Source organism: Bos grunniens, chromosome 10 (assembly GCF_055505025.1).
Source record: "Bos grunniens cultivar Pamir isolate PY7600 chromosome 10, Bosgru_T2T1.0, whole genome shotgun sequence".
In the NCBI taxonomy this organism is placed as follows: Eukaryota; Metazoa; Chordata; class Mammalia; order Artiodactyla; family Bovidae; genus Bos; species Bos grunniens.
This window is the reverse complement of record NC_141174.1, coordinates 94,032,947-94,049,650: the sequence shown is the minus strand read 5'-3', so window position 1 is coordinate 94,049,650 and position 16,704 is coordinate 94,032,947. Positions and strand designations below refer to the sequence as shown.

At 40.2% G+C, this 16,704-nt stretch overlaps 1 protein-coding gene across 2 annotated transcripts in view; it reads left to right on the top strand.

Moving 5' to 3' along the window:
• The first annotated feature begins 1,221 nt into the window (after window positions 1–1,221).
• AGGF1 (angiogenic factor with G-patch and FHA domains 1) overlaps window positions 1,222–16,704 on the top strand; it is a 41,837-nt gene continuing 26,354 nt past the window's right edge. For both annotated transcript variants that reach the window (XM_086323160.1, XM_086323161.1), the window contains exons 1-5: window positions 1,222–1,790; window positions 5,816–5,918; window positions 7,193–7,389; window positions 8,203–8,367; window positions 10,649–10,837. In XM_086323160.1, the coding sequence (XP_086179286.1) occupies window positions 1,581–1,790; window positions 5,816–5,918; window positions 7,193–7,389; window positions 8,203–8,367; window positions 10,649–10,837 (864 nt within the window). In that variant the 5' untranslated portion in view covers window positions 1,222–1,580. The remainder of the gene's footprint in view (window positions 1,791–5,815; window positions 5,919–7,192; window positions 7,390–8,202; window positions 8,368–10,648; window positions 10,838–16,704) is intronic.

The following is a 16,704-nucleotide window of genomic DNA, read 5'->3' as shown; positions in this document are numbered from 1 at the left end:
TGTGACTGCAGAGAAGGCGATGGCACCCCACTCCAGTACTCTTGCCGGGAAAACCCCATGGACGGGGAGCCTGGCAGGTTGCAGTCCATGGGGTCGCGAAGAGTCGGATGCGACTGAGCGACTTCACTTTCACTTTCATACATTGGAGAAGGAAATGGCAACCCACTCCAGTGTTCTTGCCTGGAGAATTCCAGGGACGGGGGAGCCTGGTTGGCTGCCGTCTATGGGGTGGCACAGAGTCGGACACGACTGAAGCGACTTAGCAGCAGCAGCTCTGTGACCGGCACTGGGCTGAGCCCTGGGAGAAGACGGACAAGATGTAGTAGCTGACTTCCAAACGCTCAGGCCCAGCATTCTGAGGTCAGGCTCTAATTCTAAATAACCCTGGCTAAGGAAGGAAGTGTGTTTCAAGAAGCCCTCATCAGTTTAAGGGCTCATGCTCAGCATGAGCAAAGGCCAGTTTAATGTAGACGAAACACCAAATAGATCCACAGTAATAGAAAAACTTTCTCTCCTGCTTGTATAGAATCTTGCTGCTTATTTTCCCACCAGGGATGCTTCTTTCTGCAAGCCAGACCTAAAGGAATTTGTTTTCTTGTACTGGGGGTTCCTAACCTCACAGAATCTGCAGAAGCACTAAGCAAGCAGAGCATCAGAACACTACGTTTCAGTCCTGGTTTAGTATTAATTCTATGGTTTGGTTTAGTCGCTAAGTCGTGTCTGACTCTTTAGAGACTCCATGGACTGCAGGCCGCCAGGCTTCTCTGTCTATCGAATTTTCCAGGCAAGAATCCCGGAGTGGGTTGCCCTTTCCTTTTCCAGGGGGTCTTCCTGACCCAGGGAACCCGCGTCTCTTGTGTCTCCTGCATTGCAGGCAGATTCTTTACCGCTTGAGCCATTAATTCTTGGCAAATAATTTCTTGGAGATTCGCTATTATCTGTAAAATAAGCAGCTAGGAAGTGAACTCTGCAAAAAGTTTGAAAACGTTTTGAAAGCTTACGATGGTAAAAGCCCGCAAGAATGCTCGACCTAGTTCCTCTCTCCTGGGCTACAGTCTGTAGCAGCTTTTGCATTGGCTTTCCACGCCCTCGGTACCGCCCCGCCCCCGCCCCGCCCCGCCCCCGCCCCGCCCACCCGGTAGCCCGCGCTTGTGCGCCGTAAGGCCTTTCTCGGTTCCCGTCGCTTCCTTTTCCGTCTGGCCCACCGCCAACACCATCGTTTCCGGTTCCGCCGAGAAACGGCCGGATCGCTTCGGTCCCTTCTCTATCCCGCCCATTTGTCTAACGTTTCTGCGGCTTACGGGATCGGTTGGACGGGAAGTTACCAATAAAGTTTTACTGTTTGAAAGCCGGCCTGGCTGGGCCGTGCCCATTATCTGTTCCTTGTTTGTTTGTCCGCAGTCCCTCTCGGCTACAGGGAACAAGCTTCAGGGCGTCATGGCCAGGGGCCGCCGCGGCCGGGCGGAGCTGAGGCCGCCTTTCGCTGCCCGCGCGCTCCCTTGGCTCCCGGGTCTGCCGGCGTCCACCTCGGTCTGAGCGCAGCCCCCTCCGCGCCCACGGGCCGCCTCGCGCCGGACCCCATGGCCTCCGAGGCGCCGCCGCCTTCGTTGTCTCCGTCGCCGCCACCCTCCCCCGAGCCTGAGCTGGCCCAGCTGAGGCGCAAGGTGGAGACGTTGGAACGCGAGCTGCGGAGCTGCAAGCGACAAGTGCGGGAGATCGAGAAGCTGTTGCATCACACGGAGCGGCTGTACCAGAGCGCCGAGAGCAACAACCAGGAGCTCCGCACCCAGGTGCGCCTTCCGGTTCCAGCCCCACGCCCCACCCAGCCCGCTGCGAGGCCTTCGAGGGCTGGGATCGCCTCGGGAGGGCTCCCTGGCAGGGCCCTGGACTGCTTTAGAGAGTACCTGGGAGAGTTAAAAGTTGTGCTATTTTAATTACAAGAACCTTTGGAACAAACCTAAGAGTTGGGGTGCTCGGTTTAGATGAAATGCGTGAGCTGCAGTTGCGGCCGGGCGTGAAGTGAACTTAAGGACCTTGAGTTTTCATTCTCACTTGTAAAATCCCCTTGGCAGTAGGCACATTTATAATATTCCATATCACTTTTTGAGTTTGTAAAGCACCAATTGCAGTCAGAGCCCCATTTATCATTGTCTAGAAGGGCGAACTGAAATTGAGCTTTCCAGTTCCAGTTCAGTCGCTCAGTCGTGTCCGACTCTTTGCGACCTTGGTTGAGCCTTGAATTGAGCCTTGGTTGCCCATAAAATGAGAATGATGGCACCAACTGATGAAGGTTAAGTCAAATTAAGCGTCCATAAGCTATTTCACCGTTTTGATCGCTATGGATATGTAAGGGGGCTTCCCTGGTGGCTCAGTGGTAAAAGAATCCACCTGCCAATTCAGGAGACGTGAGTAGGGGGGTTCGGAAAATCGTGTGGAGCAGGTAATGGCAATCCCCTTCGGTATTCTTGCCTGGGAAATCCCATGGACAGAGGAGCCTAATGGGCTACAGTCCATAGGGTCGTGAAGAGTCAGACACGACTGAGCGGCTAAACAACAAGAAGGTATTAATGTGAGGTTTTTCTGGGCATTTATCTTGAGTTGTCTGGTGGAAGTCGGGAAGATAGAACTCTGCTTGTTAAAGACACTAAACAGCTAACTCTTTGCCATAAAATACAGTAAGGGCAAATATTTAAACTGACAGACATCTGCTACTACCACTGAAGCTGGAACTAGAGTGACGTCAACAAGGCACCTAAGGCACAAAATTTAAGGAGGAACTCACACTTAGGCTCCTGAAAGTTTACGATAGTACCTGAGAATCAGTACCCCCTTGAATTTTTAAGCAGCATAATTTTCCAGCTTGATTTTTGGGGGCTATTGCATTCTTTCCCAACAAGTTATATTTACATGTAATTATTAATTTCAGTTAAACTGTTGTCCTTTGACATATATTGGTACATTTCCTAAAACCACATATGTAGGGTGAAAATTACAGTATCAGACTTTGTTATGCTTTGTCAAATAAGCTATGCAAATAAGTGCTGAGTTGCAATGACTTTCTGTGACCATTGTATGGAGTTGTTAATATTATGATATAGAAAATTTGTGTTTGGTTACTCAACAGCTATTTCTTGGACACCTACAGGAGACTACTAATACGGTTAAAATATTGTGGGGAAAGGGGAGCAAAATTTGATAGCCTTAAAAAAATGCTTTTATAATTCTAAATTGTGAAAGTTCTGCTTGCTACAGAGATTTCTAAAAATGTTTCTGCTAGTCTTTGAAGAGCCAGCATTTTGGTTATTAGTGTTAACTTGATGGTTGTCTAATATGAAAAATTGAAATGCACAGAAAGCTGTAACTTTCCTAATGATAGTAATGACTCTTTACTATCTTTCTAGTCAGCCTCCCCTGGTGTTGGGTGGAGTTTGTTAACTGTCATTGCTAATTACTAGATAGTGGTTTATCTGGAGCAGTAAAAAATTGGCTTGAGAATTGAAGTTGAACTAGCAGGAAAATACATAAATGTACAGGCTTTGAAGTCAAAGAAACTTTGTGCAAATTACTTTATCTCTTTAAATTTCTCATGTTTAAAATGGGGATTAAGACAGCCAGTTTGTAAGGTGGTTGTAAGAATGAATGAGATGTCATCCAGAGTACCAAGTGCGGTGCCTAGAATGTAGCACGTGCTAAATAAATTATCTTGTTCACAGTAATAGTAGTAGTAGCCAGAACCAGGATTAGGGCAAGGCGATCAGTAGCCTAAGGCGAAAAATTCAAGGGGGTACTGATTGTCAGGTACTATCTTAAACTTTGATGAGCCTAAGTGTGAGTGCCTCCTTAAATTTTGTGCCTTTGGTGCCTTGCTTGCTTCACACTAGTTCCAGCTTTGGTGGTAGCAGCAGATCTGATCATTTATGAAATGCATAGATAATCAGTATATAATCAGTCTTACCACCTTTCTCTTTTTAACCTCTGTGTAACATGAAAAAAATATGTGGAAGCTTGTATTTTAGTTTCATGCTTATAAGGAACATAATCTCACATTGCATCATTGAAAAAGCAAGAGAATTCCAGAAAAACATGTATTTCTGCTTTATTGACTATGCCAAAGCCTTTGATTGTGTGGATCACAATAAACTGTGGAAAATTCTGAAAGAGATGGGAATACCAGACCACCTGACCTGCCTCTTGAGAAATCTGTATGCAAATCAGGAAGCAACAGTTAGAAGTGGACATGGAACAGCAGACTTTTCCAGATCAGGAAAGGAGTACGTCAAGGGTGTATATTGTCACCCTGCTTATTTAACTTCTATGCAGAGTACATCATGAGAAACTCTGGGCTGGATGAAGCAGAAGCTGGAATCAGGATTGCCGGGAGAAATATCAGTAACCTCAGATATGCAGATGACACCACCCTTATGGCAGAAAGTGAAGAAGAACTAAAGAGCCTCTTGATGAAAATGAAAGAGGAGAGTGAAAAAGTTGGCTTAAAGCTAGGCAGTCAGAAAACTAAGATCATGGCATCTGGTTACATCACTTCATGGCAAATAGATGGGAAACAATGGAAACAGTGACAGACTTTATTTTCTTTGGCCCCAAAATCACTGCAGATGGTGACTGCAGCCATGAAATTAAAAGATGCTTGCTCCTTGGAAGAAAAGCTATGACCAACCTAGATAGCATATTAAAAAGCAGAGACATTACTTTGCCAACAAAGGTCTGTCTAGTCAAGGCTGTGGTTTTTCCAGTGATCACATATGGATGTGAGAGTTGGGCTATAAAGAAAGCTGAGCGCCGAAGAATTGATGCTTTTGAACTGTGGTGTTGGAGAAGACTCTTGAGAGTCCCTTAGACTGCAAGGAGATCCAACCAGTCCATCCTAAACGAAATCCTGGGTGTTCATTGGAAGGACTGATACTGAAGCTGAAACTCCAATACTTTGGCCACCTGATATGAAGAGGTGACTCATTTGAAAAGACCCTGATTCTGGGAAAGATTGAAGGCAGGAGGAGAAGGGGACAACAGAGGATGAAATGGCTGGATGGCATCACCGAATTGATGCATATGAGTTTGGGTGAACTCCGGCAGTTGGTGACAGACAGAGAGGCCTGGCGTGCTGCGGTTCACGGGGTCGCAAAGAGTTGGACACAACTGAGTAACTGGACTGAACTAAGTTGAACTGAGTCTTGCATTGAGACCCTGTCTGACTGAGGTTGCTAATAAGGATGCTCTTGTCTGTCAATGGGTGTTCTTCACACTCTGGTGCTCTGGCCTTGACCTTCAGTGAGGCACAGGGAGCCCAGATGCCCCTCTGAGGCAGTCATCTCTGTTCCCTTCTGCTCCATTTATTTAGGTATAAGATTACTATTTCAAGAAAAAAGTGTGTTAATGTATATGAGTGACATTATTTAAGTGAGTAGTTAATTCCAGGTACAGAACACTGAATGGTACTAGGTAATTTATTTCTCCTCAGGGAGAGCTGCTGACCAGTTAAAATGTTAGTATAAAGGCATTCTTATTTTGTTAGAAATAAATTGTTCACAGGGTCTTACTAATGTAGTCAGTCTGATTTTTGGAAGGAATAGTCTGAGGTTTTGCAAGAGAGTATAGGAATAAAAACATCTCCCTTTGCAGATGTAAAAGGTGAAAGCCAATTATAGTATTTTCAGTTTTTCTGAAAGGAAACTAGCCCATACTGGTACTTCTCCAAACTTTTACCAGGAAAAATAATTACTGTAATATTAGGAGAATAATGTACATATTAGTAGATTGCTGTATGGTTTATTTTTCCTAAAGCCTTTTTTTCTTTCAGGTAGAAGAGCTCAGTAAAATACTCCATTGTGGGAGAAACGAAGATAATAAAAAGTCTGATGTAGAAGTGCAAACAGAGAACCACCCTCCTTGGTCAATCTCAGGTATTCACCTTATAGTGAAGCTATCCGAATACTTTTACCTTCAAATCATGCTAATGTGACGTTTTCTTTAAACTTAAAAAAAAAAAAATATATATATATACACCTCTAGATAAATAGAGCTGTTACAAAGTTGCCTTTTCTCTATATGACTTGGTATTTTCAGATAATCTATTTGCTCTTGTGATGGGAAAGTAGAACTTACTGTTACTCTTATAAATACATAGTATTGCTGGTGTTTTCAGTGGCAGGTTCACTGAGTAGTTTTTGCTCTGCTGTAAACCGTCTCCTCTCGTCTGGCCTTACTTGTGGCCAGGGGATGTGTTTTCTTGTTGATGTATTCCACTTAGTTTCAGTTCAGTGTCAGTCTCTTAGGTCCTTCTGGGAGGAGAGTGGGCCTACAATCTTGGCCTCATCAATGGCATGATGTTGAGAGGCAAAATAACTGAGCTGCTGCTGCTGCTAAGTCGCTTCAGTCGTTTCCGACTCTGTGCGACCCCATAGACAGCAGCCCACCAGGCTCCCTTGTCCCTGGGATTCTCCAGGCAAGAACACTGGAGTAGGTTGACATTGCCTTCTCCAATGCATGAAAGTGAAAAGTGAAAGTGAAGTCACTCAGCTGTGTCTGACTCTTAGCGACCCCATGGACTGCAGCCCACCAGGCTCCTCTGTCCATGGGATTTTCCAGGCAAGAGTACTGGAGTGGGGTGCCATTGCCTTCTCCGAAATAACTGAGCACATGGGTTTTAAGAAATAGAAATCACAAGAAATGGTCTTTCCCAATCAATTTTGCCTTGTTTATTCTGTGCACAACTTAGCTAAATTATGATATTATGTTTTTTTAAAAAGTCAGCATCATGACTGAAATTTGATGGAAAATTGAGCCCTTGACATGTTGTCTTTATTCCATTATCATTTGATATTCAACGATACTAAGGTATGTGGTTAGATATTTTTAAGAGTTGCTAATTTTTTTTTGACAGAACACAATCTATCTACCTGTTTTCTCTTTTTCCTCTTGCTATGGAAAATCCAAATCTGCTTACCTTTTTTTCTTTTTAGCTTGACAGCTCAGGTAACTGAAGGTGACATAAGAATCAAAGATATATACTTCTGCAGATTTACTTGCACTATTCATTTTAATCTGTTAAAATGTGTATAATTGTAAAATTACAAGTTGCGTGCAATGTGTGCTCTTTTGTGTTTGCTGGCAATGTTTTGGAATTCTTTTTATATATGCTATTGTAACATGATATCACTTTATGTTTTTGCAATAGATTATTACTATCAGACATACTATAATGAAGTTAATCTTCCAAATAAAGCATCTGAACTCTCAGTTCAGGAAGATAAGGATATCGAAGCTTCTACTTTTAGTTCTAAAGACCAGTCACGCATAGAAAATGATACTTATGCTGGTACTGATATAACAGAAAATCTTGGACAAGAGGACCATTTTGCCTCGAATTCACAGGTAATAGAGTGCTTTACTTGGAACTGTTATTACAGTAACTTGTTCTTTGTTGTTGTTATGGAGAAAAATAGAGTTCCTTCTTTTATCACAGCATATGCAAGGGTTGTAAACATCCTGTAATTATGTAGTAAATTATACACTTTTTGAGAAACAAAAATTAAAACTTATGTGTAATTGTTTTCCTACTCTATTGTGTTCCAAAAAAAAGTATGGTACACATAAACTAAAGCAAAATTTGTCAGTATGTTTTGACTCAATCAAACAATCTTGAACAACCACAATACCATGCTCACACCAGCTTCTTTCAACGCTTCCTGTATGTCTAACATCATGCCATTGTCAAATTTCCCAGAATGCTTTATAAATTAGTTTCTACAGTTTGTTTGAATCAGGATCCCGTAAGGTTTATACAGGGCAACTGCTTAATGTGTTATATAGAATTCATAGCTTTCCTCACCCATCTATTTTCTAAAATTGTTTCCCTTTGAGCCTGTAACTATTGAAGAATCCTGATCATTTGTCGTAAAGAATAATTCAGTCTGTATTTTGTGGATCGCTTCCCTATGGTATTAGATATTTATTTTTGAATAATGGTCAGTCACTCACTCATGTCTTCAAAACTGGGTCAGATTTGAATTAATTGACATATTTTTTAAAGGCAATCAAATTGTAATTGATAGCCATCCCTTTCCATTGCAGAAACTGAGGTCTTATATTCCAAATAGTTTATAGGTCTATTTATTATTTTAAATTGTGCTACTTTTTTATTTAAGGATGATTTTGTCCTATTTGACATGATTGTACCATATCTAGGAGCCAGCGTCTGCGTTAGCAACAGAGAATGCATCCTTAGAAGGTTCGTCACTGGCTGAGAGTTTGAGAGCTGCGGCAGAAGCTGCTGTGTCGCAGACTGGCTTCAGTTACGATGAGAACACTGGGTTGTATTTTGATCACAGTACTGGATTCTATTATGATTCCGTAAGTGTCTCAGACCTTTTCATACTGGATGGTTGTGTTCTTTGCTGCTTGAATGCTTAATATTAAACCTTAGGTTGAATTAAGAAAAGCAGGGAGGTGCATGTAAAAATTGTTTGATTCAGAGCTACTTGATAAGAATAAAGATTTATAAAATAGCTTATGATACTATACTTTTATGTTTATTTAATTAGATGAGTCAGTTGTGTTATTATAGATGACTATTTTAGAGAGATCTAATAACCTTTACGTGTAAAGTAACATACAAAAATGTTAGCATATTTATTAATAAAAAGAGGTGAAAACTGCATTTTGTAAAATGTTTAAGAGCTTAACATTTTTTCATAGAATTTATACACAAGTAACATTGTTAGTTCTAGGCTTGGGGGTGAGAATTTTTTTTTTTTTTAATTGTTTCAAATACCTGTATCTTTGTGAATTCATTTTAGTCCACAAAGGAGTCTTTTTTTAAAAGTTCTTTATGGCATGTGTTATAGTTAGTGTTTTCTTTTCTGTGTCTTTTAAGCATTCTACTTAAAATCAATCTGTTAACAGTGAGAACTAGGGAATTAGTGTGGAATCAGAAATACAGTGAACCACTAACTAGGGCAAAACCAGAAAATAAAATTCTTTATTTATAATGCAGTGTTTTGACTGTTGAAGATCTAGTGCTTAGTTGGATTCTTTCAAGTTTTGATGACAGTAATGATGGAACTCAGTATACCCACATTCTTCAACCTCTGTGGTCTACAAATATGATCTGGTTCAGGAATTACAGAATGTAGTGAGTGCCACAAAGGGGAGCAGATATTCACAATTGCAGTTACAGGAACTGCTATTAACTAATCTAGGGAACATAATGATAAGAGTACATATTTTAGTTAGATAATTGATTTCATTAGCTTGTCATTTGCACTTGGTACAGTACTTTGTACATACTTTGTAAAGAGAGGGTTTTCTTTCATAGGAGTATGCCAATTGAAAATGTTAATTAATACCCAGAAAATAAATGTTTAAACTCTTATTAGCAAAGAAAATAATAATGAGTTAGTTGGTTTCTAGGAAAATACGCAATTTCTAAGTATATGACATTAGTCTTTGTCATTCTTCTACCTTCCTTTCTGTAACTTTCCTCCTGACATCTCCTCCGTAAATGCTTAATTACATTCTGCAGGTTGTGTGTGTGTCTTTGGAGTAGGGGCGTCATTGTTTCGCTATTTTTATTTTGCTAGTTTTCATTTTATTTTAATTAAATAAAAATTTTCTTACATATTTGAAATGTCTGTATTTCGGGCTGAAAGGTAGCAGATTAAAAAGATTTCAGTTGTAGAAGTTCTGTTATTGCTGGAAATAAAGATTTAAAGCTTCCATTCAGTTTTTTAGCTAAAAGAAGGATAGTGAGAATTATAAATATTTTTTGTAAGCGATTTACAAAATGAATTAGTAAATTGCAATAATATCAACACTTAGAAAAATAATTCTTTTTCAGGAAGCTTTAGTTGCTTAATCTCAGTGTATTGCCAGATGTTTCCAGGTCTGATCTGCATGGATTTATGATGTAAATAAGATATAGACTATTCAATTAAATCTTGGCCAGTATCTAATAAATGCAGATGATTCTATAATTTTATCTTTCTAGTTTTTATCCATAATTGACCAAAATTCTATATTGTATGGCTGCTTTACATACAGTAAGTCTTATGTAGTTGCTTAGTGTAGAATTGATTAGTGAAGACAATTGTTTGATTTCTTTGTATAGAATGTTATGTTATAGTATTCATGAGCTTAATTTTATTTTCAAATTTTCTCCAGAGTTTTGAATCGTGAACAGTAAGAGGCACATCTTTGTTTTATGACATTGAGAGGAGGGTTTAGGGGTTTATACTACCAAATCATTACCATGTAATTATATAGATAATGAGTCTGAAATTGCTTTTATGTGGTCACCTTTTTCTGATGCATACCTTAGTTTTCATGACTTCTAAAGGTTTCTTGTCGAACCATCTGAAGTTGCTATTTCTGTAAGCATAAACATGGTCAAATGTTGGCAATTATATGAGATTTAATTTAATATATAAATGTATTTATTTTCCACACTTGGAAAACTAGAGGAGATATTGAATGGTAAAGTATTTTGGAAAATTACAAGCATTTTTATTATGTTATCTTTATTTTTTTTTCCAGAAAAGACTGTAATTCTTTAAAGAAACACATTTACTAGGAAGTTTAGTTTTCTATTTTATTTCATCATGAATAGAACTTACTGTTCCCTTCACTTTGAAAGGAAAACCAGCTGTATTATGATCCCTCCACTGGAATTTATTACTACTGTGATGTGGAAAGTGGTCGATACCAGTTTCATTCTCGAGTGGATTTGCAGCCTTATCAGACTTCTGGCACAAAACAAAGTAAAGATAAAAAATTGAAGAAGAAGAGAAAGGATCCAGATTCTTCTACAACAAATGAAGAAAAGGTAATGTCATCATAATTTTTAAAACTTATACAGTGGTGGCATAGTTAAGCCAAAATATTTTTTTACATTCTGCTTTATTTATTTGGCTGCTCTGGGTCTTTCGTGGCGTGCAGGCTCTTTATTGCGGTGTGTGGGCTTCTCTGATTGTAGTGCCTAGGCTCAGCTGGCCGGCAGCATATGGGATCTTAGTTCCTCCAACAGGGATAGGAGTGTCCCTGCTTTGGAAGCTGAATTCCTAACCACTAGACCACCAGGGAAATCCCAAAACCAAAATTTTTGATGAAACTGAAAATCATTTAGTAACTCTGCTTTTTTTTTTAAATTTTAATTAGAGTATATTTGCCTTATAGTGTTGTGTTAGTTTCTGCTCCGCAGCAGAGTCATTCAGCCACAAATGTGTATGTCTCCTCTTCCCTGGGTTTCCTTCCCATTTAGATCACTACAGAGCACTGAGTGGAGTTCCCTGTGCTGTACAGTTGGTTCTCGTTAGTTATCTATTTTATACATAGCAGTGTATATATGACTTCCTGGTGGTGCTACGGGAAGGAATCTACCTGCCAATGCTGGAGACACAGGAGACTCAAATTCAGTCCCTGGTTCAAGAAGACCCCTTGGCGTAGGAAACGGCAACCCACTCCAGTAACTAGCCTGGAGAATCCCATGGACAGAGAAGCCTGGTGGGCTGCAGTCCACGGGGCCACAAAGTCAGACACGACTGAGCAACTGAGCACACACGTACAGTGTATATATGCCAGTCCCAGTCTCCCTATCCACCCTACCCAGTAAGTCTGTATTTTAAATATAGCATTTAATTAGAATATTATATCATTATAATATTATTATAATAATAAGATACTAGAATCAATCAAGAAACTTTTACATGGGGAAAACATGGACTTTTTACAAATTCTCAGTTACTAGAACATTTTTTTTCTTTTTTTCAGCCTGAAATTGACCACTGAAAAAATTTTTTAAAGTTTGAAGCAGGTAGATATAGGGCAGGTAAAGTACTCTTGTGTTGTGTAATTTGGAAGAAGACCATTCAGAGCATCTGTGGATAAGCTGATGGCAGTGCACAACTCACAACAGGAGAAAAACAGTTTGTAAGCAGCTGTGGGTAAAAGTTCCACATTCTTAGTTATGTTGAGCTATTACTTATGTTAGGAAACGTAAGAAGAAAATCCACTGCTAGCAAATATAGGATCTGTGTATATTTATTAGTGTGAATTGGTATCTTTTGGGAAAATAGGTTGCTTGCTTGCATGTGTGCTCGTGTCTGACTCGTTGTGACCCCATGTCTGTTTCTGTTTTGTGAGTGAGTTTGTGTCGTGTTTGAGATTCCATGTATAAGTGGTTTATATAATCCTTGTCTTTTTCTGGTCTACTTCATTTAGGATGATACTCTCTGGTTGTGTCCACGTTGCTACAAATGGCATGATCCTTTTTATGGCTGAGTAGAGTCCGTTGTGTGTATATACCACCTCCTTACCAGTTGATCTGTCTGTGAACTTTCAGATTGCTTCTGTGTCTTGGCTGTTATAAACAGTGCTGCTGTGAATATTGGTGTGCATGTGTCTTTTTGAATTAGTTTTCTCTGGATATCTGCCCAGGAGTAGGATTGATGGACCTTAGTGTAACTCTCTGTGTCCATGCTCAGTCTTGTGTGCAGGCTCAGTCGTATCCCACTCTGTGCGACCCCTGTAGCCCACCAGGCTCCTCTGTCCATGGGATTCCCCAGGCAGGAATACTGGAGTGGGTTGCCTTTTCCTTCTCCAGGGGATCTTCCCAACCCAGGGATCGAACCCATGTCTCCTGCATTAGCAAGTGGATTCTTGACCACTGAGCCACCTTGGAAGCCCAGTGTAACTCTATTTTTAGCATTTTAAGGAACTTCCATACTATTTTCCATAGTGGCCGCACAACTTATATTCCCATCAGCAGTATAGGAGGGTTCTCTTTTCTCCACACCATCTCCAGCATTTATTATTTGTAGACTTCTTAATCATGGCCATTCTGAACAGTGTGGGATGTTACTTCATTATAGTTTTGACTTGCATTTCTCTAATAATTAGCAAAGAAGCATCTTTTCATGGGCCTTTTGGCTATCTGTATGTTTTCTTTGGAGAAATGTCTGTTTAGGTCTTCTGCCCAATTTTTTGATTGTGTTATTTGTTTTTCTTTTCTTACTGAGTTGTATGAGCTGTTTATGTACTTTGGAAATCGTCATTAGTCACATCATTTGTGAAGATTTTCTCCCAGTCTGTAGGTTGTCTTTTTGTTCATTTATAGTCTAGTTTGCTGTGCAAAAGCATGTAAATTTGATTAGGTCCCCTTTGTTTGTATTTCTGTAGCTTTGAAACACTGACATATGAAAACATTGCTACTCTTTGTCAAAGAATATTTTACCCATGTTCTCTTCTAAGAGTTTTACGGCATCATGTCTTAATATTTAAGTCTTTAAGGCCATTTTGAGTTTATTTTTGGGTAGGCTATGAGGGAATATTCTAACTTTACTGCTTTTTATATGTGGCTGTCAGCTTTCCCAGCATCACTTGCTGAAGAGACTGTCTTTTCTCCATTGTATATTCTTTCCTCCTTTGTGACATTTAAGTCTTTAATCTATTCTGAATTTATTTTTGTGTATGGTGTGAGAAAATGGTCCAGTTTCACTTTTTTGCTTTTAGCTGTTTAGTTTTCCCAACGCCATTTACTAAAGAGGCAGTCTTTTCCCATTGTGTATTCTCGCCTCCCTTGTCATAGATTAGTTGCCCATAAAAATGGCAGTTTATTTCTGGGTTCTATGCTATTACATTGATCTGTGTGTCTTTTGTGCTGGTACCATACTGCTGGTTACTGTAGCTTTGTAGTGTATTTTTACATTGGAGTGCATGGTACCTCCAGCTTTGTTCTTCTTTCTGAAGATTGTTTTGGCTATTTGGGTTCCTTTTTTGTTTTCCTACAAATTACAGAATTTTTTCTAGTTCTATGAAAAACACTATTAGAATTTGATAGGCACTGCATTAAGTATATAGACTGCTTTGGATATAGTATAGCCATTTTAACAGTATTAATTCCCCTAATCCATGAGCACAGTATATCTTTCCCTTTCTTTCATCAGTATCCTAGAGTTTTCAGAGTATGAGTCTCTTACCTCTTTGGTTTGATTTATTCCTAGATATTTTACTCTTTTTGATGCAGTTATAAATGTGATTGTTTTCTTAATTTCTCTTGTAGTTTTTTGTTAAGTATATAAAAATGCAGCAGGTTTCTGTATTTTGTATATTTGTATTCTGAAGCTTTACTGAATTCATATTGGTTCTCATAGTTTTTCGTAATGTCTTTAGGATTTTCTATCTATTGTATCACGTCACCTGCTGCTGCTGCTGCTGCTGCTGCTAAGTCGCTTCAGTCGTGTCCGACTCTGTGCGACCCCATAGACGGCAGCCCACCAGGCTCCCCCGTCCCTGGGATTCTCCAGGCAAGAACACTGGAGTGGGTTGCCATTTCCTTCTGCAATGCATGAAAGTGAAAAGTGAAAGTGAAGTCGCTCAGTCGTGTCCACTCTTAGCTACCCCATGGACTGCAGCCTACCCGGCTCCTCCGTCCATGGGATTTTCTAGGCAAGAGTACTGGAGTGGGGTGCCATTGCCTTCTCCCATGTCTCCTGCAAACAGTGACAATTTAACTTCTTTTCTAGTTTGGGTTTCTTTTCTTTCTTTTTCTTGTCTGTTTTCTGTGGTGAGGACTTCCAATACTGTGTTGAATAAATGTGGCAAGTGTGACACCTGTCTTGTGCCTGATCTTAGAGAAAATGCTTCAGCTTTTCACCATTGAGTATGATGTTGGATATGGGTTTGTCATATGTATGTGTGTGTGCTAAGTAGTTTCAGTCGTGTCTGACTCTTTGTGACCCCTTGGACTATAGCCCACCAGGCTCCTCTGTCCATGGGATCCTCAGGCAGGAATACTGGATTGGGTTGCCATGCCCTCCTCCAGGGTGGGTTTGTTATATATGACCTTTATTATGTTGAAGTACATTTCTTTTGTATTTACTTTGTTTAGTTTATCATAAGTTGATGTTGAATTTTGTCAAAAACTTTTTCTGTATCTGTTGAGATATTCATATGATTTTTATTCTTCACTGTGTTAGTGTGGTATATCTTGTTGATTGATTTGTGGGTATTGAACCATCCTTGCATGCCTGGGATAAATCCCATTTGATCATATTGTGTGGTCTTTTAATATATTGTTGAATTTGGTATGCTAGTATTTTTACATCTGTGTTCATCAGTGATATTGGCCTGAAATTTTATTTGTGGTGTGTTTGGTTTTCGTGTCAGGCTGATGCTGGCCTTATAGAGTGAGTTCAAAATGTTCCTTCCTCTTTAACTTCTTAGAATAATTTGAGAAAGACAGGTTAGTTCAGTAGTTCAGTTCAGCTCAGTCATGTCTGACTCTTTGCGACCCCATGAACTGCAGCATGCTGAGCTTCCCTGTCCATCACCAACCACTCGAGCCTGCTGAAGCTCATGTCCATCGAGTCGGTAATGCCATCCAACCATCTCATCCTCTCTCATCCCCTTCTCCACCCACCTTCAGTCTTTCCCAGCCTCAGGGTCTTTTCCAATGAGTCAGTTCTTCATAGCAGGTGGCCAAAGTATTGGAGCTTTGGCTTCAGCATCATTCCTTCCAATGAATATTCAGGACTGATTTCCTTTAGGATGGACTGGTTGGATCTCCTTGCAGCCCAAGGGACTCTCAAGAGTCTTCTCCAACACCACAGTTCAAAAGCATCAATTCTTCAGTGCTCAGCTTTCTTTAGAGTCCAACTCTCACATCCATACATGACCACAGGAAAAACCATAGCCTTGACTAGACGAACCTTTGTTGGCAAAGTAATGTCTCTGCTTTTGAATATGCTATCTAGGTTGGTCATAACTTTGCTTCCAAGGAGTAAGCGTCTTTTAATTTCATGGCTGCAGTCACCATCTGCAGTGATTTTGGAGCCAGAAAAATAAAGTCTGACACTGTTTCCACTGTTTCCCCATCTCTTTCCCATGAAGTGATGGGACCAGATGCCATGATCTTCGTTTTCTGAATGTTGAGCTTTAAGCCAACTTTTTCACTCTCCATTTTCACTTTCACCAAGAGGCTTTTGAGTTCCTCTTCACTTTCTGCCATGAGGGTGGTGTCATCTGCATATCTGAGGTTATTGATATTTCTCCCGGCAATCTTGATTCCAGCTTGTGTTTCTTCCAGTCCAGCGTTTCTCATGATGTACTCTGCATATACGTTAAATAAACAGGGTGACAATATACAGCCTTGACGAACTCCTTTGCCTATTTGGAACCAGTCTGTTGTTCCATGTCCAGTTCTAACTGTTGCTTCCTGACCTGCATACACATTTCTCAAGAGGCAGATCAGGTGGTCTGGCATTCCCATCTCTTGAAGAATTTTCCACAGTTTATTGTGATCCACACAGTCAAAGGCTTTGGCATAGTCAATAAAGCAGAAATAGATGTTTTTCTGGAACTCTTGCTTTTTCTGTGATCCAGCGGATGTTGGCAATTTGATCTCTGGTTCCTCTGCCTTTTCGAAAACCAGCTTGAACATCAGGAAGTTCACAGTTCACATATTGCTGAAGCCTGGCTTTGAGAATTTTGAGCATTACTTTACTAACGTGTGAGATGAGTGCAACTGTGCAGTAGTTTGAGCATTCTTTGGCATTGCCTTTCTTTGGGATTGGAATGAAAACTGACCTTTTCCAGTCCTGTGGCCACTGCTGAGTTTTCCAAATTTGCTGGCATATTGAGTGCAGCACTTTCACAGCATCATCTTTCAGGATTTGGAATAGCTCAACTGGAATT